Source organism: Anguilla rostrata, chromosome 6 (assembly GCF_018555375.3).
Source record: "Anguilla rostrata isolate EN2019 chromosome 6, ASM1855537v3, whole genome shotgun sequence".
Taxonomy (NCBI): Eukaryota; Metazoa; Chordata; class Actinopteri; order Anguilliformes; family Anguillidae; genus Anguilla; species Anguilla rostrata.
Genome location: NC_057938.1, coordinates 28048225 through 28074973, shown reverse-complemented (window position 1 = coordinate 28074973; position 26749 = coordinate 28048225). Strand labels below are relative to the sequence as shown.

At 40.5% G+C, this 26749-nt stretch overlaps 1 protein-coding gene across 4 annotated transcripts in view; it reads left to right on the top strand.

Moving 5' to 3' along the window:
• Positions 1-26749, top strand: part of lpin1a (lipin 1a) — a 110266-nt gene that overhangs the window by 49350 nt on the left and 34167 nt on the right. For 3 of the 4 annotated variants that reach the window (XM_064341009.1, XM_064341010.1, XM_064341011.1), the window contains exons 5-12: positions 8285-8401; positions 16237-16344; positions 18278-18404; positions 19104-19413; positions 21202-21295; positions 22039-22226; positions 26230-26323; positions 26674-26743. In XM_064341009.1, coding sequence (XP_064197079.1) covers positions 8285-8401; positions 16237-16344; positions 18278-18404; positions 19104-19413; positions 21202-21295; positions 22039-22226; positions 26230-26323; positions 26674-26743 — 1108 coding nt within the window. The remainder of the gene's footprint in view (positions 1-8284; positions 8402-16236; positions 16345-18277; positions 18405-19103; positions 19414-21201; positions 21296-22038; positions 22227-26229; positions 26324-26673; positions 26744-26749) is intronic. The other variant, XM_064341012.1, reaches the window with a different exon arrangement.

Sequence of the window (26749 nt, the reverse complement as noted above, 5' to 3'; positions counted from 1 at the left end):
TCAGAATTTTTTCACTCACTTTTGCTCAGTGTCTCTGTGATGAATGTATATTAGCAGGCCATATGATGATGATTTTTTTCTCATATATTTTGAAAAATATATTGACTATAATAATAAGTATAATCGGTCAGATCCCAACACAAGGTATAGATCCTCTCAGTAATGGGTCATAGGCATGTAGGTGGAGCCAGCGAGGGGGGAAACAATCTCACATCTGTCACTGTTCTAAATAGTCTACTATGTCAAGAAATGACATTGAATCCTTGTTTCCTAAAGACTAGCAAAGGAATTTTGACAAAATAAATTGAATGCAGAGTGGACAAATTATCCAGCTCAGTGGCCTGACATCTTCTTCTATTGAATCCCCCGGTATGGAACCACGTGAACTACAATATGACCCATGAATATGCAAAGTAGACTAACATTAGCTAGCTGACCATAATTCAAATGGTTTCATTTTGAGCATTCAATTGCAGAAAGCCAATGGCATTACTGGGCTAGTGCCATTAACTGCTGCTAGCCACAGGTTTCTTGGCAATGAACAACAGTGTCAAATTTTGTAAAATATAACAGCCTTTTGGCATTTTGAAAAATGTCATGTTTTTAATATATTACTACATTTGTCCTAATATAAAGACCTATAATTTACCGCATCATTGATTTCCTATGGAAATTTTCCCCCTTGGGTGCATGGAGAGTGTGTGATGTTTTTATGGGTGTGACCTCTCTTGCAAACTGAATCTATGCCTATATCAGGGAGGAAGTGTGCCATTCATAAATAAGCGTTCTCTTAAATGTTGGCAATACTTAATCAAATTGACTAAGATACACATCAAAGCACGACAAAGACAGGATGTTACTTGAAGGTTATATTTTTCTTCTTTTTGTGTGCAAAGATGGCAATTAGCATGCATCCCCTTCTTCAGGATTGTGAATGCCAGCACTGTTTTTGAGTAGTCACTAACACTGGCAGAGCTCCCAATGTCTGCTGCTTCAAAACCCATAATGCACTATGTTCCCCTAGTAACAATGAGCCTATTTTGGCATGCTGTCTGATGCAGGTCACTGGAGGTCTTCCTCTCAACCAGGCCCTGTTAAGAGTTTATCATCTCTTCTTGTCTTGATGGAAAGATATTAACCTATAACCACCAAGGGCATGAAACCAAGTTGATAATACGGCTAACATAAATCTGTAAAAAGTTACAGTGTTGTGTCAAAGCTGACCATTGCAATCCATTTTTTCTGAAAAGTGGAGAAAAATGGATTCTTAAAGTATGTAGTGTATATAGTGTATATTATCCAACCACATGCAATTATCCCCCTGTAAAATGTTACAAGGCAGGGCTGAACCTGGGAGGATGGGGGGAGGGGACAGGGGGAGGTAGCCATTTGCTAAAATGCCTCAAATTCACTTTGAATAGTCATTTATTTTGATTCTCCCTTAGAAGAATTAATATACTTTCATTATCTTCACTTTATTTCTTACTCTTTCTCTGTTCAGGAGGCTTAGCCAATCATAAAAAAAATCTGTTCAAAATAGCAAATAAATTAATTTAACTGGACACAAAAACATACAAAGAAAAGCAAAACAAAAACATTTTAGACATAACTTTGCACAGTCCTTGCTGCATAATTTCTTTCTGCATAATTTTCTCCATAATTTCTGGAGATTCAGTGTAGTAGTTTTCAATGATTGACAGCAATATATATCCAGTCCCTATTATGGACTGCCATTCCACTCTGCTGCCATCTTCCATACACTCAGTCAAGCTTTAGTCTTTGAACATATGGAGAAATACTTGTAAATATTTAATTTATTTTTGTGTACCTGTAATATGAAGTTGTGTTCTATCCTTCATCCTTCTTGTTATCATTTGAAAGTAGAGGGTGGCAATAAAGAGAAATACTTTTACTTATTTATTATACTTTCAGCAACAGAGTGTCCTGCTTATCTGGGCTGCTTCCTGCTGCTACACTGTCACTGTGACAAACTGAGGGGAAAACTGACACAAAAATCCTTGGACTCAACTTTTGTTATTATTTGCCAGTGATAAGAAGTTGTGTTCTGTGGTTTCATGTTATTATTTATCCTTTTGGGGGAAGAAAAACGTTTTCACGTGAATATTCAAGGTTTAGCAGGAAACCCTGAATGCGATTTCATGCTGTATAGTATTTCATAATTGAGATATGATATAGTTAGAAATATTACATGTGGTAACATATAATAATAACTTATATGTAGCTCGTCATTATCAGTAATGACCAAAGAGGGGAGGCGCTGGTGGACAAAATCTCAAAGAAAAATGGACCAAAAAGCAGTAGTGGCAGCAGTCTGATATTAGCCTCTTGACCACATGCACATAACTGAGCTTGTGCATAAAATTAAAGAGAAAAGATTGAGTCAATGATCTTGAGTTTTAAAAAAATCACTAAGCAATGCAAGCCTATAGAGTTCATCATTAAGAAAAATAAAGTTGTACTCAACTACAACTTGAAAAAAGACCATTTATATAGACAGTATTATACAGTATTATAGTGCGGTCCGTAAGTATTTGGACAGTGATATAATTTTAATTGTTTTGGCTCTGTACTCCAGCACATTGAATTTGAAATGAAACAATAGAAATGAGGTTAAAGTGCAGAGTTTTTACATTCATATTAGGTGATCTTTGTAGGAATTACAGTGCTTTTTAGATGTAGTCCCCCCATTTTAGGGGACTAAAAAGCAATTGGGCGGTTAGTTACTCAGCTGTTTCTTCTGTGTATTGTGCATCATTGGTTAATGCACAAGAAAACTAAAAAGAGGTTTAGAGGTGATTCTAGGTGTGAGATTTGCATTTTGGATCTTTTGCTACTGTCTCTCAGTATGCCAAATAAGTGTCAATGCCAGTAAAGCAAGCCATCATTAGACTGAAAAATCTGAATAAATCAGACATATCTGAAACATTGAGTGTGTCAAAATCACCTGTTTGATACATTATTAAAGGTCCAGGAAACTGGATTCATATTGTGGTTATATTCCCTAGAAGTAACAATTTATCTTCTTAGTACTACTTTTAACCTCTTAACCTCTTAGCGCACACCCCCTAGTGGTCAGCACTCTGATTGTTCAGCTCAGACATTCATTGCTCCTGCAACCAAAGTGTGAGTTGAAAATAGAAACACTTTTTTTTTTAAGTTTCATTAGTAGACGATACATGACAACTATGCCGAATACAGAGTTTCGCAGCGCCACCATTGTCACTCTGGTCGTTCATTTAACAAGCACCCCCTCCCTGCAGTCTCATCTACAAATACACCCCCCACCCATGACATAATGGACAATATTGTCTATCTGGGCATTCATAAAAAATATTCTTTCAACACTCAAAATTCATATTTTGCATCATAGCAACAAGATAAACCCAACGGGTGGGAATTAGCAAATTGCTATAACCCGGTACATTACATCTTTCCTTGTTTTATATAAGGTTAATGTTCTTTGTACACTGTCCCTGTTTAAATAAACTAAATAAATAAATAAACAATAGCCTGAAGATCTGCCAATACAGCAGTCAATGTCTGGGACTAAATATTGAATCAATATAGAAGTTTACCATTGGTTCTACGCATAGAGATGTCCGTTTTGAGACTGAGTGGTCATATACTGTCTTGGACAATTCGTTTGTGAAATATACGCGCATTTGTGACACCTGGGTACCTTCCAAAATAGCTGTGTGTAATACCACACATGTTTTTTGCAGTGTTGTCACCCTTTTTAGTACAGTCTGGATTGATTGACAATTCATTCATTCAGTAGGTGACAGTATAAGCTTTCTAACGATGTATAACATATGTATAACATCGCATTTACTCATTCACAGTAAAAGACGTAAGATGTAATATAAGTATTACTGCTCAAATATTTTGGTTATATACGTTATTTTTGAAATTTATTGTCTTTAAATAGGTTAGTGGTATTATATAATGTGGATATTTCACACTGTAATGTTAGCGTTAGTTAGGAGTGTAATAGTTTTTGTGATGCATACAAGTGATGACGAGAGTGTTGGAACATTGCCAAAATGTGGTGGGTGATGGAAATTGTTTTCATATCGTCCCATCCCCATACAAGAACACATACAAGAGTACAGAGTATAGAAATACATACAAGAGTTAATTATTACACATTTAGGACGCTTTACTCTGCTTTACTCCTCCCATGACTCCTCCTACCTTCACGGGTCTGTTGTGTAATGGAGAAGCACAACACGCAACAAAGTTCCAAAATTTGTTTTTAAAGGCTGAGAGTCTTTGGTCTTTGTGGTTATTTCTGTAGAGAACCCCGAACTCTCGGTTCTGTATAGGTATGGGGCATGCCGCCTCACCAGGCTGTAACTTGGCGGGATGGCATACCTGCCATCTCAATCAAATGAAAGCTAATAGTATGCACTTTAACCTCATATTCGTTGTTTCACGTCAAATCAAATTTGCTGGAGCAACAAAAAATGTATCATTGTCCAAATACTTATGGACTGCACTGTATATAATACACACTGTAGCATACAAAGGATGAAAAAAAGTCTGTAAGCTGTATGGCGCACACTGTGCCCTGAAAAAAAAGTTGCCCCCCCTCCCCAAAATCTGTGACTGCCCCCCAATCAGAGAAGTCTAGAACTGCGGCTGTCACTAAATTCTGTACATTTATTAAAACATGATAAAATTATTTAAGATAATTAGCCTAATTTAATCTTTACATTATCTGAGAGGTTAATTGAACAATAAACTGATGGAATGAACTACTTTGTTCTAATAGAACAGTTACGTATACTTAGCATTTTATCCAGTAAGTAGTCAATATGTCCAAATGGCACCTGAACCGAAACTGGACAGATGCAGGTTTTGCAGAGACACCATTTTTGCATAGAGTGTTAGGCCCGGCCCCAGTTGACCTAACTTTGCCTACACACTAACATTCATTTTGTGCATTCACGAAAGTCACCATCTTGTGCAAGGATTGTCCCAGAACTGAGTGAGCAAAGGGTAGTGGCTGTTTGGCTCTTTGACGCTCCCTCAATAATGAGGAAATTAAAGTGCTGGCTTTAAAGCAAGTGCTGACCCAACAGACATTGGACTCTATCTTACACCCAGTGCAAAGCGGCGCCAAGCGGACCAATAGTGCATCCCACACCTGCCCCTTTTTATGCACCCTGTTGCCTCGATACCTGCCCTCGATTGTGAGTGACCCTTATGTCAGTGACACTTATAATTAAGCATAGCTCTAAACAGGGGGAGTGATTAGGTGCTGAATTGGGACCGGGGGTTACAGTTTGTAGTCCTAAAAAACAGAAGTGAATTAACATTTGTGAGCCATGGGTTCCCTTGTCAGATTTGCAATGCATTTTTCCCATAGCAATTTAAATTTCTGAGGAGAATAAGGTCTCTATGGTTAACATAAGCATAAGAGAGTTTCATGTTTTGTTTTATAACAACGGTTGCATTCCACCAACCACCACTCCATACTAGCCCGCCTGCACACGATAACATTTTTAAAGCACATAACTTCAGAATTTACCGTTGATATATTAATGGGCATAAGTTCATTCGTAGGACAAAATGTGAAACTCTCTTAGGCTTACATTAACAACAGACCTTATTTTTTCAGAAATCAAAATCTCTATGGATAAACAGCATTTGAAATTAGAAACTTCCTGGTTTGCCTACAAAAAGACTTCATCACTGTAGTTACTGTAGCTAGCTAGTTAAGTTGATTTACTTTAGTTGAATTTTCTGTTTTGTAATGCTTACAGCTTCAGTTTTTTGCTGCTAAAACATGACAGCTACAGAAGCTTGTTCACGGTATGTTCATTGAGTGGCATGATTATTATTTTTCAATTCAGCCAAAATATGTGCGTGGGGCAGAGTATAACCTGGACGTTAAGAATGGACTGAAGCCGGACACCCACCGCACGCGTAGCGGCCGCGAGTGCACGACGCGCGTACTACGCGCGTAAGTGAAACGTAGTTGAAGTACTGTTATTACAACGGCAGCGGGCGACGTCCTCTACACCAGATGCGAACGCGTCGCGAACCGGCTACAAAACTTGTGCGACACAAGCGAACTGAAGCGTAGTTTTTCGCTTCTGTTCTATTTTTCTGCTTGCAGCGCGTCATGATGACCTGTTTATACACAGAAATATGCTCTAAAATGCTAATACATGCTCTGATTTATATTTCATCCTTATATCAGGCTATTGGGGGTGTGTCCCTAGTTCCCTACCATATATTTTATAAGCAGCTAAAAAATACAAGCCTTTTCATTTTTGTATTGTCCTTGCAGGAAAAAAAAAAAAAACTGGAACCTGGGAAAAATGCAAACTTAGTTTCGCTATCTTATTTTGCGGAGGGGGTGGGGTAAATTTGAAAATACACCACAGAAAGACGTAGCCTATTGAATGATGTAGAAGTGAATGCACCGAGCAGCGGTTTGTTAGGTTGAGTGTTGGAAGGTAGTTTTTAACCAACCATTGCTCAGCCTATTTGACTTCTCTGATGTCTTCGTTCGCCGTGCTTTCAAAAAGGGCTTGTTAATAAAAATCAGATAATCCACAGAGCTTTGAAAAATCAGATTTAGTGGTCTTGCCGATGAAAATGCACCTATTTTATGAATGAAGTTGTAAGCAAGCCTTTATTGCACTTGTACTTCAAAGCTTCCGGTGTTCATGGCGTTGTGGTGTTCATATCCCTTCAAGTTTAAACTGTTATGCTATCTTTTTGCCGATTAACTGATTTTACTCAATCTGATCATATAAATGTTTTGACGTGAATAACAAGACGACACGGGAATTCCCAATGGTTTATTATGGATTATTTATTATTATTATTATAATCATTACATATTCTTCATAAAGTTGGCACGCTTGTTAACCAAGCAAATAAATTAATACAGTTTGTTTGATTATTATGTAGGCTACATTGCGATTGAAGCTTATGGTAATTCTTTAAAGCGTTTACTTTCTCACGTATTTACATGAGTTAACAAAATATTACCAAGTTAACAAACTGAAAAAGGTCTCTCACCAAGTATTCACTTAACCCATAATCAACAGTCATGAACAAACGTGAAATACACGATGTAATCCCACTGCAGACTGCAAGAGCTACTAGGAATATAGAGCTTTAAGCCTTTGCCTTTACGCGATACAGACGGAACCCGTGTAGACACACGACGCGCCGCGCCGTGCTGCTTCGCCGTGCTGCTTACGGTCCGCTTACGCTACATGTGCAGTGGGTGCCCGATGTGAGGATGTTACAGTCACAGTCAGTTAGACATTTCTGTGGTGGTCAAGCTCGACATCTACTGGTTAAAACATGTAGGCCAACAGGCCTAATATTAAGTGTCCTGCGACATATGGCTAGCACATGCTCATTTGAAGCTGCCAGAAACCCATGTCTCAGTAAAAGAATATCGCAACCACGAGACAAAGTCAATATTGTGAAACAAGGACCTCTGCTTTTATTTGGTGCCGTCTAGGAAATATAAATTCCAAACTGTGAAGCCTCAACAGCCGTTATTCAGGTGGAAATAAGGACCTGAGCATGAAGGAATTCCCTGTGATGTGTGTGGAAGGGTGAGAGAAAGGAAAAAGGCATGAGCTGTTTATCAGGTCAAACAGAACAGGTCACTTTGTACAAATGCAGTGCAGTGTTGCATGCACCATGAACAAATGAGCGCAGTGCATGAATTGCACAAAGAACGTTCAGTCAGAAAACTCATGCTGAAGCCGGCCATTAGTCGGCCTCAGCAACTGTGTTATCAGCCTCAACCAATCACAATCCTTTTTTTAACTTTGAGTCTGACCTCTCCAGCGCTACTCATTGCCTGTGCTGCTATTTACATGCTTCACTTGCTGCTGCTCACGGATTTGCACTCACCCTCCACCACCCCAGCTTCCACCTTGTTGTTTTGATCTGCTTCTACGTACTGGGGGGTTTGATACTGGGGGTTTGTAGGGGCATGTATCATGGTTCCTGTTCAATAGGTTAGCTACCTAAAGCATATTCATTCAGTGCCAATCCAAAGCAATTACATTGAATATTTTTTGATATATTTATCTGAATATGTGAGTTTTTGTAACTGAAATAACCTTTATTGAAAACCCAGGTGTCCAACACTGCATAATATTCCCCAGTATTGTTTGAAAATAACCTGGTCTCATTTGTCATTTCGGTTGTCTCCCCATATTGATGTGAAGTACAGGAGACCATGCTGCTGTTTCTCACATTCCATCATTATGTCCTTAAGGGGTTCCTCGTGGGACATGCACAGAGAGGAAGGAACCATGGGGAAGTTGCCCAGCAGTGCTTTCAAACAAAGCACAGTGTATGCCTGCTCCGATGGAGACTGGACACCTCTGCCGAGGTAGGACTGGGGACCGAAGAGACAAACTGTTTCTCCGTAATTACCAAACATAATTTTTCTTGCAAAAAAATTGAAGTACTTCTGATAATGCAGTACCCTATCTATATGTTTTATTCATTTTATTATTCAAATAAATCTGGTATATGCTTGACTTGGTTGCATAAAGTCACCGGATCAGTCACCAAGGTGAATGGACACAGATGATGAATACATGTTAGAATATGAATTCAAAACATAACGAAACACATTTGTAATGTGTGCCATATTCTGTCATAATTTTGTTGAAAACATGTTGTTGATACTTTCTTCATAGATGCTTGTACATATAGTGTACATACGCTATATGATCAAAAGTATCTGGACACCCCTTGGTCTGAGGCAGTTTTTCATGGTTTGGGCTGATTCTCCCATTACAGGCTTATCCAGATGTGTGTGTTTTCTATAATGTTTCAAAATTGAAATTCCAATTCCAATGGTTTTACAATAATGTGTTTCAACTGTCAGAGAGACAATGAGAGATCAATTCCCTCTATCAGAAGAGGGTTTCCGAACATTGCTTTTCGCTATTTACATTCAGGTGTAGGTACACTTATTTGTTTTTTCCTTTTATTTTTGCGCTCAGTCCCCTTTAAATCTTTATTAGGTATGCTACAGTTGGCAAATTTATTATGTTAATTTATTATGTTAATTTATATTTTCGAAATTGTACTTAAGTCCTGATGTGATATGCCAGAGACATTGAAAATGTATGAGGTTCCAATTTCCCTATTCCCTGTTTCCTTATTCTGGGAACCCCACTAATTAAAGGGGAATTGCACTTTATAACACTTCTGGGCTCATTTTCACACCTACCCGGAGTTTTGTGTGCATCCCAGACGGTTTTTAGGTTGCTTGATTCAATATTTAGATCATTGTAGATTTTAGATTCCAGTGTGAGGAAACCCCCACCATCCAATAGAAGCCCATTCAACATCAAACTCCACGTTAGAGTCATTGTAAACACATGTCCCTGCTTCTCATGACTGATATTGTCCTTCTAATGAATGTGTCGCCCTTCATTTTTCGATTAGTTGTTTCATTATGTTAATATTTTACGCTGTTTTGTTGCTTTCCTTCACAAATGCAGGATCCAGACAGTTTAGTGTTGAACGTGAGGATGCATATCATTGCGCGACTTCTGATGTGGGCGTAGCTGCAGACAATGGCCCTCATTTATCAATCTAACGTAGAAACCAGCGCAGATCCGAGCACAGAAATAATCTTACGACAGGGTTCACGTGTGATTCATGAAACGTTCGTATCTCGCCAGTCACAGCGTAAGAATCATCGGGCGTTGATAAATGTGGCGGTTTAAAATAATCGTCATTTAAATATCACGCTCCTAAATATTCTCGGTTTAGAGGCCTCGCCCCTAGAGTTTATGACATGGAGAAGCGTAATACGGCCAAGAAGAGAAATTTCTCCGACCTAGAAATAGAATCTGAACCAATTAGTTCTATTTGGCAGCCTGAAAAGTGGCATAGAAGGAAGTCAGAAAAATGCAGTGTGGAAGGAAATCACTGCTGCGGTCAACAGCGTTGCCATAGACAATCAAACTCCAGCTGAGGTTGGAATATTTAATTTATACATCCGTGATATATATATATATATATATATATATATATATATATATATATATATATATATATAATAGTAATTCGCTTATATCGTAATTATTTACATTTAGGTGAAAAAAATGGTCAGACCTCAAACTCGCCACCAAAAAGCGTGTTGCAGCCCGTAGGCGCAGCACCCAGTTGACTGGAGGAGGCCAGTTGGATTCCAGCCTTGCATTGACGCAGACTGAGGAGCGAGTGTCCGCGCTTATCGGGTCTGCTTCCATTTTGGGCGTAACAGGCGGCGGAGGAGACACAGACACCTGTGTCCGAGCCGGATAATGGTAAAAATTTAATAGCCTAGGCTACTAGTATTTAAATAATTACACAGTTGCAGGGTTAATTTATTTCTTCATTTTAATGATGTTTTAATGATGTTATAAACATGCTTTTCGTTTTGTTCGTTTCGTTTTCGTCTTACGGGCGCGTAGATGTCTTCTAACAGAGCCAGATCTGCCATTGCCGAGGTTTGATGACTGTCAAAGCTCTTGTTTAAATAGGTGACTGAATAAGCATCTAACATAATAGCTTGTAATTATGTCACCAGTATCGTAGCCTAACAAGTAGGCTATCTCAAAATGAAAGAGAAATAAATCTCATAGCCTACACCAAAAAACTGTTAACTCCGTTAATTGCAAACAATTTGAAAAATAAGTATTTATGTTACGGATATGACACAGTCGATGTAGGCCTTTACAAAATAGAATAGTTTGCCATTGGCTACATATTTTTAAGTGATGAATATGTGGCTGCATATGCTTAGATGCCAGTCCGAATATGGTCTAATAACAATTCTGCGACTCAGCCAGATTTACTATGCTGCACCGCAAGTCCACGCTGACATGAAAACTTGCGTACACGAGTTGAGATTTGACCTGAGATTTGATCGTAGCCTCCGCTCACGTCCAAATTTATAAATGCCGAGCTTTGCGTGGAAATGACCGTACGCCCAGTTTTCTGTCGTACGTTTGTTTCATAAATGAGGGCCAATAACACTAGGTTGGTCGTAGAGGTAGTGTTGTATTACTACTAGCTAGCGAAACCGAAAATGTCTGAGGATGAAGGAGATTTTGTTTTTGATCATGGGATTGTTGTTCCCTATCGATTCGAGCCGGAATACACAGAAGAAGAGCTGGCTCATTTGCAGGCTGATTTTCACCCGGTGCGCACTTGCAGACATTATGAAAATATAAAAAACAGCGAGGCACTTCACTTCCCAATAGGGTGACCAGATGTCCCCGTTTTACGGGGACAGCCCCCGTTTTTGGTGGCCTGTCCCCGGCTGGAGCTGTCCCTGGAAATGTCCCATTTTTTAACTGTGCGTTAAAAACAGACCGCAAAGTAATATAATATTTTACGTGGCAAGATAGATCGGGCAGCAGAGCCTACCGGTTGACGTCTCAATTACGTTGTGCTTGTTTTGGCTAACAGAGGGGGCTGCTCACTATAGCAGCTATCACTCTTCTTCTTCTACTAACTACTTGCTCGCGCTGGTTTTAGAGAAAACTGCTGTGGAAAACTCGGCCAGAAGCTAGCAAGTGTCAAGTGAATCGACAACATCACCACAAACGTCTCTTCAAAACCATAGTTTATTACAGTACAACAGTTACCATGGTCAAAATACATGAAACAGGAATTGTCCCCCTTTTTTATTTCATAGATAATAACATTGGATATTTTAATGATATATTGACCGCCGAACTGGAAATGTCCCCAGTTTTCATTTCAGAAATCTGGTCACCTTGCTTCCCGAGGCAGCGATGATGACCCTGACGTAACATGCACTCTCACGCAGCAGCGTGCAGAGGCTGACGGTGAAGCCACACCAGAGACTGTAAAAAATATGGACAAAGCTACTGTGACGTCACCCATTGACTCTCCGTGGGTCTCTAAAACACGTTTTGAAGCTCAATGGCGGGCGCGGCCATTTTCTCGATTTGGAGCCAAAACCATAGAGTTAAGCGGTCTTGTGATTTTTACAATTTGATTGACAGTCCGGTGCGGAAAAGCCCATCAACCTGAACGAGGCTAGCTGACTGTCTGCCGTTATGTTTTAAAATATATTATCAGATGTTTACGGAGTTTAATTTCCATCCGTGACTGTACTGTGTCATGTAATCACGTTATATGTATGGCATTAAAAATACAATTAGGCTATGTTCAGTTATCTTCAATTTATGTTTCTCAGCAAAACGAATATGCTTAGCTAGCATATCAGCTTGCCAGTGAGCTAGGTAGGCTATCCGTGGTTAGCTCACGCATTAGCAATATGAACCACAGGGGAAGAACATTGACTACACTGATGGTCAATCAATCGGGGATGTGTAGGCTACTGGTGATTTGACTAGGCTAATTTTCGTATAACTGTCTGGTAGATCTGCTGTTAACCGAGCAAGTTATCGTCGTAGGTTTTCCCAGTCAGTTAATGAGCCTGCTACTACTAGCTACTCCATCGCCGTTTGTGGTGTTCACTTGCTGGGTGACGCTAGCTGACCGATCATTCGCAAATCACTTTCTACCGAATAAAAATTAACACTGTCAGCGGTGATTAACAAATCTACCAAGTATTTTAATAACTGATCTGCAGGCGTGTAAATATGACAACGCACTTTGTACAGCAAGTTTTCCACCTGGTGCATGAAGACAAAAATAATGTAGCCTACGTTGAATTTTTCATTATTATTAGGCTATTATTTTTTTCTTGTAAATCATCAAAACCAATGGAGAAAAGCTAATATACGCAAGGAGCCCCCAGAACCAATTCTGAGAACCACTGTCTTAAATGCCTAGCTTGTCGGTCTCTTAAATGCTAAAAACATGTTCCTTTCTAAATGCCGAGATGGTTAATTTCGTTAAATTCTGTGTGTGTGATTTCATCGCGTGTTGTATATTCAGCAAATGAACCTTGAGACTCTTGATTCGCTTCGTGAAACTGAAAAAGTGTTTATCCCAAAATCGGGATTATAGTAGCTTTGTCACATGCGTGAAGCATGGCCCAGGTAGACATTTACGGAATGTACACGACTGACAAGCCGCCAAACACGTCTGACAGATTGAATGTTTGTCGGTTAAGGTTAGCTAGCTAGTCAAATGGCTTGGTAGCCGAAGTTGCGAACTGTTTTAGCATAGGCTACTACTGGACTACCAAATATAGCAAGCTGATTACGCTTTCTGCCAAGTAATTATTTGGTTAAGTAGGCTAAAGGAAATAGTAAAAATGACTCGGCTACCGAAAAACTTAAGAGGAGGATTATTTTATGGTCGTCTAGTGCAGCTGTAAATAGCACACGCCATAATTAAATCACCACGAAATGGGATGCCTGCATTTTCAGACTTAGCACAGGCGGACCGTAGCCAGAGCCGCAATGTCAAGGCCAAGAGGCGACACCGCCCACCCCAGTGACCATAGACCGTAGCCCCTACTGTAGCTGAGTCCTACTCAGTAATCCGGAAGTGACGCAAGCTGTACCTCATTGGTCCAGAACAAATATTGGCACTGTGCCCAAATGACGCAATAAATCATGAAATCGACCCATGGACAGTCATAAGACCAATAAAATACACATATTATGACTATTTGTTCTTGTGAGAAAAAATAATTGACTTTGTATTTTGATCGCATTTGTACCGTAGACTTACATGGAAACCGGATATGAAAACACCTATACTGGAGCCATCCGTAGTGGCGCTAGTGAGCAACCAGGAACTACAACACCAGGAAATGAGCTTCAAAAACGAAGTCTGGTTTTGGCCGCTTGAGCCACACATACGCGGCGGCGGCGCCTCCATTCACTTTGAATGAGAGGTGGCGGCCAGACCCCGCAATGCATGTTGGGATTGCCGGCAGCGCAGCGAGAGGTGGCGAGGCCGCGGGGGAGATGGCAAAAATTCTACTTTGACCCCCTCGCCGCGTCGCGGTAACCAATCTGATTTGATCTAATGATCCGTAAAGTAAATTGTCCCTATTTTTTTCTAATTTTAGTTCCACATTCTATCGTTCCACAATGGAGGACTTAACTCGTAATTTCCGTATCGGGTTTCCCGAATTAATAAAATCTCCTACAGAGACATTTATAAGAGGAACGCAGTGTGGAGAAAAGTCTCTGAAATTGTCAGTGGCTCTGCAATGTAGTTATCGCCGTTAGCTACTATCACTGTCCATTAAACAGCCTAGCTAGGCAGCTGACTAACATCTTTCAGATCTAGGTTACTGCAAAAATGATTTTTATTCAGACAGGACAATGAATATGAAATACGGTATTAAACCCGGTCAACATTTAACGAACACAACTGTCTGTCAAATATAGGTGACACGCCCACAAACAGCCGATTGTGGGGACGCGGCGTGGCGACAGGCGGCCGTCGACGCATATAGTGTGGCTTCACTGTGAGCCTATCTGTCTGGAGCTCACAGTCACCACCAGTAAAATTACACTTCTCAACTCCGCTTGTAAAACTAGTTTGAATGTTATTCTCAGCACGTTGAAGACCAAGTGTTGTATATGAAACGACGTGCACGAAAATACGGGACAAACTGCGTCCCATATTGAATCAATATGGGACGTAGCATTTTACTTTGAAATCCGGGACGATCCCGTATTATACGGGACGGGTGGCAACCCTAGCGACAGGGCACTCCGATTTCTCGGCTGTCGCCAACCCCAGAGTCTAGGAGACTTTGTTCCGAATGCCAAGGATCAATTGGAACAACATTCCACACCGGATGGTCCAAACGGCTATATACCGCAGTAATGTCAGTGGATAGCATAACGTTATCGTTAGCTAACTGAAATCCTAGTTTTGACGACTGGTGTTCATGTGTGGTAGTCTTATGCATGTGTCTCGCTGAGAGTAACATTACCGTAAAATCCTGTTTTGAACACAGAGGTATAGGGCTTGGCGCATCAGCTAAACTACAAGACTGTAACATTACATCTCTGACACATGAATGAAGTTAGCAAGAGTGACAATCGAAATGATGCCTAGAACTTTTATGACATAGTCTGCCAATATCTGCATGAACCTTAACCTTAACGGAATGTTTTGCTTTGCTTCTTCTCGAGTGTGCCGCGAAACGAAATCGAAGAAGAAAAAACCGGAAACCGTACTACTACGTGGACTTCCCCTAAAAAAATAGGTCTTAAAAAACAGGCACGTGTGTTTACAATGAGTCTAACGTGGAGTTTGATGTTGAATGGGCTTCTATTGGATGGATGGGGGGGGGGGGGTGCTCACATGAGAATCAAAAATCTACAAATATCTAAATGTTGAATCAAGCAACCTAAAAACCGTCTGTGATGCACACAAAACTCCGGGTAGGTGTGAAAATGAGCCCAGAAGTGGTATAAAGTGCAATTCCCCTTTAAGCTGTGAATGGAATTGCTCTGCTTTAAGCTTCCCACAAACTTTGGAGGGGAGCCAGGATCCTGAACATGAACAAAACAAAAACAGTCTTGCCTGATTCTGTGAACTAATGCTTATCCTTTCCACAGTGTGCAGCTCATAGCCTCAAGCGGTAATTTTCTGAAAGTCTGCCCCGTCAGAAAAATACTAATCAATGAAACCATGGGAAAGGATGAATAAATACTTTATATTGACTTGATCTCGCTGTGCTCGCCGAAACAAACAGCTTACGTTAGCATATCCCATATCAGCTGCAGAGTGAGAATGTATAGAACTACATGCCACAACGAATGTACTGATTTAATGCTTAACTGGTGCCAAGAACTGTTCTCTGAAAACGTATTTGGTTGAAAGTGCAGAATTTTTGCTCATAATCTTTGCTAGAGCAATTGACTTGTTTTGTGCTTTGTACCTTCAAACAAATGCTGTGCCTGAGATAAATGTTGGAAGACTTGTCTTGTTTAAAAAGAGCTATTGCTAACCTAAAGAGTTATTGCTAAAATTCTGTGAAATCAAGTGCTGAAAGCTTATTAGAGAACAGGTTTCGGTGCTTTTTTAAAGCTCTGGATAGTCACACATCTATGTGCTTACATTTACCTCTTTTGGGAATGTGAGTTGAAAAGAAGGATTGGAAACCTCACCATGACCTCCCTGTAGATTTCATTTTGACCACAAACTGTCCTCCATGCAACACTTATGACTGAGACATGAGAGGACAGGATCAATCTGAAAATTAATCTGTAACTCTTCTCTCTTACTGCACCATTAAAACCACAGCAAGAGGGCTGAGCACAATGCCCAGGCTTGCACTCTGTCCCTCCCGGGGAGTGGGGGCCTGTCAGTCTCTTGCCCACTGCAATCTGCTCTCTTCCAGCCCCTGCAAAGGTACAAAACTGTTTTCTGCTCCCATTGCCCCAATCTATACCTGCCCTCTCCTCCCCTCTCTTCCACTGCCTCACACAGTCACTTTCATAATACTAATCTCTGTCAGGTATTGTTGTGAAGACAGTTCCCACCGAAGACACATGCATGGTACGTAGTGAGCTTTTTGGGGGAAGAACAAAATAGCTTGACAAATAGCTTGAAAATCTTTGACGACCAAGCATAGTTCACCCTTAAATTAAGCTGCGTTTGTGGTCCTGTATCTACTTTAGATTGTGTTATTACGCCACAAAACATAGAAGCAGAGACTGTGAGCATTATGGAGGCTCTTGCCTTTTACTGCTTCTGTTACATCCCTGTGCTGTCTATGGCTATATTCAAATGCTTTAGCAATGCACCCTCAGCTTCTTTCTTCCTTGTCCCCTTGTCCTCTTGTGCCCAGGAGGGGTTAACTGAATCCCATTACCGGGAACATCCCACTTGTTTAATAAACAGGTGAAGGAAACACAATCGCTCCTTGTTGCAGAAGTGTTCTGGGGTTTATGTGACAGCAGGTCTCACAAGGCATTGGTTCGAACAATGGTTTGAAATAGGTTGACTATACCTAAGGAGGAAAGGAATAAATCATATATAAATGACACCACTTTTTAAAATATTATGTACATAATGGTTAATACAAAAATGTCATGTCAAAATTATAAATGGATTAGATTACATATGAAGGCCCCATGCAGATGTTGTTGCACATACTGTAACTGGGTGGTCAAATGCCTACAATGTCCCGAATGTGTTCATCAAAACCTGTGGAAAATCTCTCATGACTATTTCCATTCATTAACTGAGATTTTAGAGATTTTGTGAACTAGATTATGCAACAAAAAAGGCTTTAACCCTATCCACGGTGGCCTCCTAGTGGTGGGACAGCAACATTTTTTATAGCAGCGCTACTCAGCTCCAGGTGATGTGGGCTGCAGTGTCTGTAGAATTTGCTCCAATCATGCACTACATCGCCTGATTTGACTAATTATTGTACCACCTTGGTTCAGGTAGCAGTGGTGGTGGCAGAGCTGAAAATTTATGGGATGGAAAACTTCCTCGTAAACTGATTATCGGTCTCAATCTGTTTTCAGTCATTTGCCATGATTAACAATTCAGTGATTAATTCGCAATGTACTCAATTATATCTAACATAGCCAGTTATCTTGAATTAGGCTATTAGGTAAGTAAAACATTTTTTTTTTAAATTTGCATTGCAAAATTGTGCAAATTCTATCCTGGATACATGTACTCTTATGTAACCATTCTCTGCACCCACACTCGGAGAATATTCATGACAAAGATCTGCAGTGTGCGGATTTCGTCATTTAAACAATCCTGAAACACAGGTTTTGTAGCATTTGTAACTGATTTTTCCAAATTAAATTTGTCATTTAATCCCTAGCATGATCTGAAGAAGCTGTGTGTTTAGCTGCCAATGGATTATTCAGATCGTTGGCACACTAGTTAATCAATTAATTAAAGGGAATGTTTCCGCACCCATGGCTCGCAGGACCTGGAGTTGAGTAGTGCTGAACTTTTTCTGAAGAGGGTCAAAGTAAATACTGTTATGTGGCTTTAACATGTAATAATGCTTTCTGCCTTTCACATCTCAGCTGTTTGCCAGCATATTGCCTGTCCTGTGTTGTGTAAAGCTCATCTCATGTTGAAACCCATTACAGACAATACAAGGATGGGAATCAAGGTCACAACAGCATGCATTCCATGTTTAATTTCTTCATTACTAAATACAAGCCTCTAAAAAATATGATTTTCAAAGCTTCATTGAAATGCATGCTAACATAATTAAGACACATTTGGAACACATGCAGTTTGGGTTGTAGGTCCGAGGGCAGAGGGGCAGAGGCAGGCCTAACCTGCTGGTATGTTTCCCCTTCAGCCCTGGAAGATCCCGCCCCTCCACCCCCAAGAGCGACTCAGAGCTGGTGACCAAACCCTCAGAAAAAGGCAAACAGGACAACCCCCAGATGCTCTGGGCATGGGGTGAGCTTCCACAGGCTGCCAAGGTACTTGGAACACCTTGCACATTTCCAATACACTAACTCTGCCAATTCAGAAGTACTCTGCCTATACCAGAATTGGCATATTTGGATGGCAAGTATGCCATCCCGTAAAGTTACAGCTTGGTAAGGTGGCATGCCACATACCTATAACCACATTCTCTTCAGATGGTAAGATGAAAAAACTAAATATAAATAATGAAATAATTTAGGAAACTTTGGGTAACATTGCTTTGGAATATAGCTTGTTTAATTTGTGTGAGCTATGATAGCCAATATTGTTTGTTGTAACTTGATATCAATAATTTTAAAGGCAGGCCTAGATTTAGCGAATTTGAATGACCTACCAGGAATTGTTGTACATTGAAAACGTGTTTTTGTTGATGTAGTATGTACAGGACCAACCAATTTATACTGTATACCAAGGTACTGAGTAGGGGGAGGGAGCTGGTCTTGGAATATCAGAGATCACTCTCAATTATTTAATAGGATAAAAGAACATGCTAAGTGAACATGCAGAACATGCAAATTTCACTGCTCTGAGTGATCTATACCTCTAATTGAGTTTTTATTGGTTCATTGTTATTGGTTCATTGTTTCCAGTAGTAAAGCTGTATCTGTGAGAAGGTTGCTGGAACAGCCTTGATTATCTGCTGATTATCTTTATCTACCATTCCCTTTGTCTCTCTTTGTTTGACATGGCAGCCATCATTTTTGACCCCAAAGCCAGAGTCCCCTATGGTAGACCCGGTGTCAATCCCAGTGTCGGACAGCACGCACTTCCGAGTGATTTCAGGGGACTGTGCTCCTGAACGGCAGGAGGAGTGCCCCCCGCCCCTCACCCTGTACATTCCCGAGCCCAGGGATGGGGAGGGTGAGGGCGGAGCTTTCCCGGGGATGGAGATCGAGGGGATGGGGTCTGCAGGGGCTCGTTTGATGTCTGAAGTGGAAGGAGTGGAACATGGTCATGGGCCCCGACCACTGAGAAAGACAGATTCACCCTCAAAGAAGAAAGGTAACTCACTGTGCTGTGCTGCTTTAACATTGGCCAAAAATTACATTCAAATATTCCTTAAAAAAAAACAAGTTTTAGAATATATAGAATAACATAAACATGAATGCAGCCGGGCGGCACGGTGGTGCAGTGGGTAGCACTGTTGCCTCACATCAAGAATGTTGTGGGTTTGAATCTCAGCTTGGGGCCTTTCTGTGTGGAGTTTGCATGTTCTCCCCATGTCTGCTTGGGTTTCCTCCCACAGTCCAAAGACATGGAGATAGGCCAGTTGGAGACTCTAAATTGCCCATAGGTGTGAGTGAATTGTGTGTGTGCGCCTTGTGATAGATTGGCGGCCTGTCCAGGGTGTATTCCTGCCTCTCGTCCAATGCATGCTGGGATAGGCTCCAGCACCTCCTGTGAGCCTGCTCAGGATAAGCGGGTATAGATAATGGATGGATGAATGCAGTCAAGTTGAAAAAAAAATATTAACATGAACATTCATGTCATGGCTTTTAATATCTACATACAGTACATGTTTATAATCAGGGGTTGGCATAAGTGGTATGCAGGTAGCCTGTGCATTAATGCAAAAAGAAGAAAATGCTTGATAATTTTATGTCAGACTCATAATGAAAAGTGTACCTTAAAACAGGTACGTACCTAAAAACGGATAGAATAAATGAAATTTGAAAAAATTGTGCATTTGCCGTCATTGCGTAGGCTACTTGTGAGCCACTTATGTCAGCCCCTGTTTATAGTGCTTTTCTTTGATTATCATTAAGGCACACAATTTTGAGAAATGTGACTAAAAATAATTTTTGATCCTGATGGATAATTTATAATAAAGTGCTATTAAAAGTGAAATGTATAATTTCTTGGACCTTTTGAAGAGGGACCTATGATCAGCATAGTTTTCACAGTGTCCTATCTCAATAGCTACAGCAAGGACCAAAATGGAAACAAGTCTTGTGACTTCTTGTGTTATCCTTGATGCTCTTTTAATTGTACATGTACATTGGTGTTTGCAACCATGTAATCGTCCTTTTGAAGTGAATCATCAAATAAATAAACTAAAACTAAAATATACTAGATCTCTCAAAACGCTAGCATTGATATGTAAAACTAACTTCACTGGTTAAGCATTTTATACCAATGTAAGGTCTGCAGGTTATTTGCGAAAAACAGACAGTCCACTTTTGAAGAGTCCAGTGCCAGTCTTTTCTTATTCACGTAATTCACTATTCACTTTATTCACTATATTCCCAGCATAGGAAAAGATGTGTTCCAATCGCAACAAGAATGAAAAGAAAGTGCTGTGTCTGTCAGGTAACAGCATAGCAATGACCCATATGATCCAGAGACTTCTGTTTTCAACAGAGGAGGCACTAAAGTGCTATATTTATTTTTGGTTTAATGCAACCAAAGTTGAAAGGAAGGCAGCTGCAATAAACACGTTTACATTTTTTTCTTCCATTCGAATATCTAACCATCATTTGACAGCCTTACATGTTACGGAAACCAGTACAGTAGGGACAATTTTTGTGCTCAGTCAAAGGATTATCCACTGGTCTACACAGCCAAAAATTTAAATGGTTTGATAAAATGAGTGCTGTTCAAACTACATACGACTAAGCTAGAAGAAACGTTGAATATAAACAAATGTATTCCAGACTTACAAAGTGAGTAAAATAAAGTAAGTCACATGGTTTGTTAAACTCACAAGCTTGCCAAAATGACTTTTAGCAATATGGCCTTTTGATGAACCTTTTATGCGGACTTCAGTAAAATGACTGCTTTCCTCTTTAGACAAGAGGAGCCGCCATCTTGGAGCAGACGGTGTTTACCTGGATGACATAACAGAGCTGGAACCTGAAGTGGCAGCGCTATATTTTCCCAAAAGGTAAAATACACAGCAACAGCAAATGTTAGTCAAGATCACAGCTGTTGGGAATCTTCTCCCTTGTGGAACCAAGTTGGGACCAGTGAAGTAGCACACTGAAGACCACTTTCCAATTGAAAAGGTTTTATTACGAGCAAAGGGAGACTCGCATAGTGCCACAACAAGCGTTCTGTCTGAATCTCAACGAGACAGCCACAAGTGAGGGTTTAAGTATGCTAGTCAGAGGTGTGATAGTTGCCAAGTGTGAACGTTCCCAGGAAGGAATGTACATTACACGCAGTCTTCCTGGGGACACCCAGTTGCTGCTGCCGGTGACACCCCTTTAATCTGTGGCTATTGTATATCCTTTCAAAAAATGATTGAACTCTATGTGGCCATCTGTCTCTAAGAGTGGGAAGCTATTGCAGGGTGTGTGTGCGTGAATGTGTATTGAGAATGAAGGTAAAACACAAAAACAGCTTGATCAGACTAAAGCAATCTATGAGGGTTATAATAAATCTAACCTTAATTGTTCAAACCAATCACAGCCCACAGCACAGCCATCAGCTCAGAGGGCATGTATACTGTCTGATAAATTAAGTCCAAACAATTAAGCTTCCTTCACAGGGAATGTTGGACATGTACCCTAAAATTCATTTTATTCTTCACAAAGTAACCTTACATGCTTTTTGTTGAACCTAATTGCTGTAAACAGTGCATGCACTCTCCATGGTGAGACTGACAGGGGCTCTCTGGTCCTGCAGCGATGGGGGTGGGGCGGTCAGGGTCAGCTCAGACAGTGGGGCACGGAGCACCAGCCTTTCCCCCCAGTCGGCAAACAGCTCCGGAGTGGACAGTGGTGTTGACAGCTACTCGGACCAGATAGGAGACCTGCCCTCTATCGCCATCTCTCTGTGTGGAGGACTTACTGACAGCAGGGAGATCACGAAAGGTTGGTACTTCTGGATTTCATTGATAATCTTAATTAAACTTGATCTTAATTACTTAATTAGCCCAATCATCTATGTAAACTGAAATTTTAGCTGGATTGAGCAGTGAGTAACCATTGAATGAGTGACAGTGTCCCTTTATAAAATTTTATAAACACATTTATGTGTTCCCGTGGTCTACAAGTGGTAGTTAATACAGCTTATTAACTAATTGAGCTAGGGTAATTGGTGGCACTAGGAGTTGGCATGAAATACAGAAACAGGTGCAACCATCCAGGAAAGGGGTTCCCCACTCTTGTTTAAAGGAGTAACATGGTGTTTTTCACACTTTCTCAGTTTTATGCGCTGTTTGCACAAGAGGCATTGAAGAAACACGATGAGTAAAGTATTAAACATGTCCGTTCTTTATTTTTGGAGAAATATGCGTTTTAAATTTATCGTCCTATTTTCAGCCGGTTGAGAATGTTATCAACTTAGTGCGTCACAAGTACAGTAACCACTCCCATTTCCACGCCCCGTAAAGAAATCTGACTGGACACACCGTCCTGCTACAAGTGTGCTGTTAAGTTTAGGTAGCAAACAACAAGGCTGAATCCTTCTGATGTAATTTACATAGAAACTATACGCTCAGATCGCCTAGTTTCTAGTTTCACTCACTGTGGCCAAGCGGGATCGATAACGTTTCAGAAAATATATAAATGTAAAAGGTTTAATTCAATCTTCTACTGGGACCTTTGCCGTTTATTGAGAGTGTGACAGAAAATTTCGGTGCCGCTGACTGTAATCGAATGTTTTTCAGATTTACCGTTCGATTGAGCAAGTATCATTCAAAGTACATTTTTATGGATTAGTGCTGTCCGATTGTGCTAGCTACTTCACATTAACTTTGTACGGCAATCAGTAAAGGCTAACAGCACAGCACCACTTAATTATTGTCACTTCTATCATCACTGTAGTGAACTAAAAAAGGCGACAAACTACCTTTTCTGTGAGAAATGTATTGTCGAGCTCTCACGCATACACTGCTGGCGACATTCTAAAACTACGTTTTGCCATCCCTACAGTCAGTCAGATTGCTGTGATAGCTCATTCTAAATGGATAACTCGTGACCCATAGTTTGTGCCGCTGGCTTACAGGCAAGACAATGCAAATATTTGACGAACGTTAGGTTCACTTATTAGAGTGCCTTTTAAGGACTATTAGACTCTCTGGTTGGTTATATTCATTTATAGCTAGCTAGCTAACGTTAGCTAGCTATGTAGTTTGCTTTCATAATGTAATGTTATCGATAACGTTAGCTAGCTAGTTTGCATTCATAAGGATGTTATAGTATGGTCTTATCTTAACTTGGCTGGCTAGCTAGCTAGCTAGTAAAAATTATTATTTGATATAAGTCAACGTCCTTAGCTGTCGATACTTGATATACTAAGTTAGCTAGCTTGTGAAAATTCAGTCTCCCAAGATGAGCGCGTATCATGGAGGTAGCTATGGTAACATGGTAATCATTGGTAATCATTTCAAAGAGAAATTCTCAGCTTGCGGATCTGACGCCAAGAAGTTCTGGAAAACAGTCAAGTCCATGGAAAACAAACTTGCTTCTCCTCATCTACCCACCTCTATGAAATTTGGTGAAATTGAAACGCTCTTCAACCACCACTTCGTGAAGTCATCTCATGTCTTTGATGCAGCTGCTCCTAACACTGCCTCAACTCATACTCCTACTTCATCATCCAGCGTTAACAGCTTCTCCCTTCAACCTGTAATGGTTTCGGAAGTCCTGGATGAACTCATTAAGTTAGATCCAAACAAGTCAGCTGGATCTGATGGGCTTGACCCTGTGTTTTTAAAAGCAGCCGCTCATATTATTGCTGCCCCCATTACAAGCCCGTTTAACCTGTCATTTCAACTGTCTGTATTCCCCCTTGACTGGAAATCTGCCATGATTCTCCCCCTCTTCAAAGGAGGCTCTGGCTCTGACCCGAACTGCTACAGGCCAATTTCCATCTTGCCCTGCCTGGCCAAAGTCATAGAGAAACTGGTTCATAAACAACTAATTCACTTCATTGACTCTAATCACATTCTGTCTGACCTGCAGTCTGGGTTCAGGACAGGCCATGGATATATCACCGCTACCCTGAAGGTCCTTGACAACATCGTTACCGCCATGGACAACAAGCAAGTCTGTGTAGCTGCTTTTATAGACCTAGCCAAGGCTTTAGACTCAGTCGACCATAATATCCTCCTGCAAAGACTTAGTAGCATTGGCCTGTCCAGCAGATGCTGCAACTGGTTTTCCAGCTACCTTGCTGATCGTGTCCAGAGGGTGAAGACCGAAAACATCACGTCGGAACCACTTTCCATCACTAAAGGTGTGCCTCAAGGCTCCATCTTAGGCCCAACCTTGTTCTCCATCTACATTAACGAAGTAGCCAAGGCCGTTGGTAGCTCCCAGATAAATCTGTATGCTGATGATACTATCATATATTCAGCTGGCCCCTCACTCCATGCTGCTGTGTCCACTCTTCAACAAAGCCTCACCTCCATCCAGCAGTCTTTTCCACAACCTCCACCTGCTCCTCAACTCCAAAAAGACCAAATGTATGCTGTTTGACCGGAAAAATCTCCAGCCCCCCTAAGATTTTCAGTGCTGATGGCTTGGAACTGGAGTTTGTCAGCTCCTATAAATACCTTGGCCTCTGGTTGTTTTCTGTATCGAAACAAGGCTTCTTTCACGCACTCCGCCAAATACACTCTTGTGAAAATGACCATCCTTCCTCTGTTTGACTACGGTGATATAATCTATAAAATGGCATCAAAGGGCAGCCTTAGCAAGCTCGACACACTCCACCACTCAGCAATCCGTTTTGCCACATGCGCACCCTTCACCACTCACCACTGTGATCTCTACAAACTGGTGGATTGGCCCTCCCTTCATACCAGACGGCTACAACATTGGCTGCAATTAGTTTATAAAACACTCCTGGGAAAGACATCCTGCTACCTCTCAAACCTCCTGCACATTTCCGACAGCAATTACCGCTTAAGATCCAGTGATTTCATAATGCTCATCATTCCAAAAGTCCGTACTGTCTTTGGCCGTAATACCTTTCGTTTTGCCGCTGCAAATGATTGGAACACACTACAAAACACACTCAAACTCACAGCTCTCACATCTCTCAACATGTTCAAACAAAATCTGCAACAGGTCATAGTTGACTGCTGCACCTGCTGACCAGCCCTCACTCTCTCTCCCGTTACAACTGTACAAAGAATATCCAGTAACTCACCTTCTCTTGCACATAGTGTTTATTTATTGGTTTATTGATTTTATTTATTGCCTTTTGATTTATTTTATTTACCTATGCCGTCTTTTGCCGTTTCTTATGTACTGTCGTGTCATACTGTATGTTGTACTGTACTGTATCTGTACTGTATGCGTCGTTTTGTGTTGGCTGTGTTTATTTTACCTATTTACTGTTGCTGACGCCTCTTGGCCAGGTCATCATTGTAAATGAGAATTGGTTCTCAACTGATTTTACCTGGTTAAATAAAGGTCAAATAAAAAAAATAAAAATAAATAAAAGTAACGGGGCACGGTCTGTCAATCATAGCTAACTGACAGTTCTCATTACCACGCCCAGACAGTTCGGGTGAACTTTTATAGTGGGAAATTTAGGCTTAGAAAAATACGTTTTGAAGTACATTTAAATGACTGAATAATGAAAATTATGCACATTTGTTTTGTTGTTACCTAAAGACAACTGGCAAGTGTCACATTCAACCACCATGTTACTCCTTTAATGAGTTTTCTGTTGTAGATCTTCTTGTTTCCAGAACACGTTTTTATCCTTTACCATAAGTCTTCTATATAGATATCTTTGAGCAGAGTATCTGGAAACATGTGGTGTATACAATAGTCCATTTGAATGCTGTTGAATTGTGCATTTGGAATTAAATTATTTGACACTTGTGTTATGGAATTCTTTTTGGATTCTACCCTTTAGAGCAATTTCAAGAAAAAGCAATATCTTATCAGCAATTTGCTGAAAATCCATCCCTCATCGATGACCCTAACCTTGTGGTGAAGATAGGAACCAAGTAAGTAATATGAAGGACCTCACATTACTATATATTCTTTTAAGTTTTTTAACTATAGTTATAACATTTCTGGAGGTATTATATAATGAATGTCTCATGCTGTCAATAATAATCTTATTCTGTAGACCAGCTAATAGTATGCTTTAGAATTTGGTAGAGTTATACAGAGCATTTAAAAACATGCAGGTGTGCCTACAGTGCTTTACCTGTTGGTGTTTGGATCTAGCTTAATGTGCATTAAACATTTTCTCACTTTTCCTGTGAGTAAGTTGGCCTTTTGTGTTGTCTGAGTTTTATTTAAACTTGAATAAGGTCAGACAGGTGTTGATAATTCCTCTTGGTTCCTCCAGGTACTACAACTGGACCACAGCCGCACCCCTGATGTTAGCCATGCAGGCTTTCCAGAAACCCCTGCCAAAGGTACGC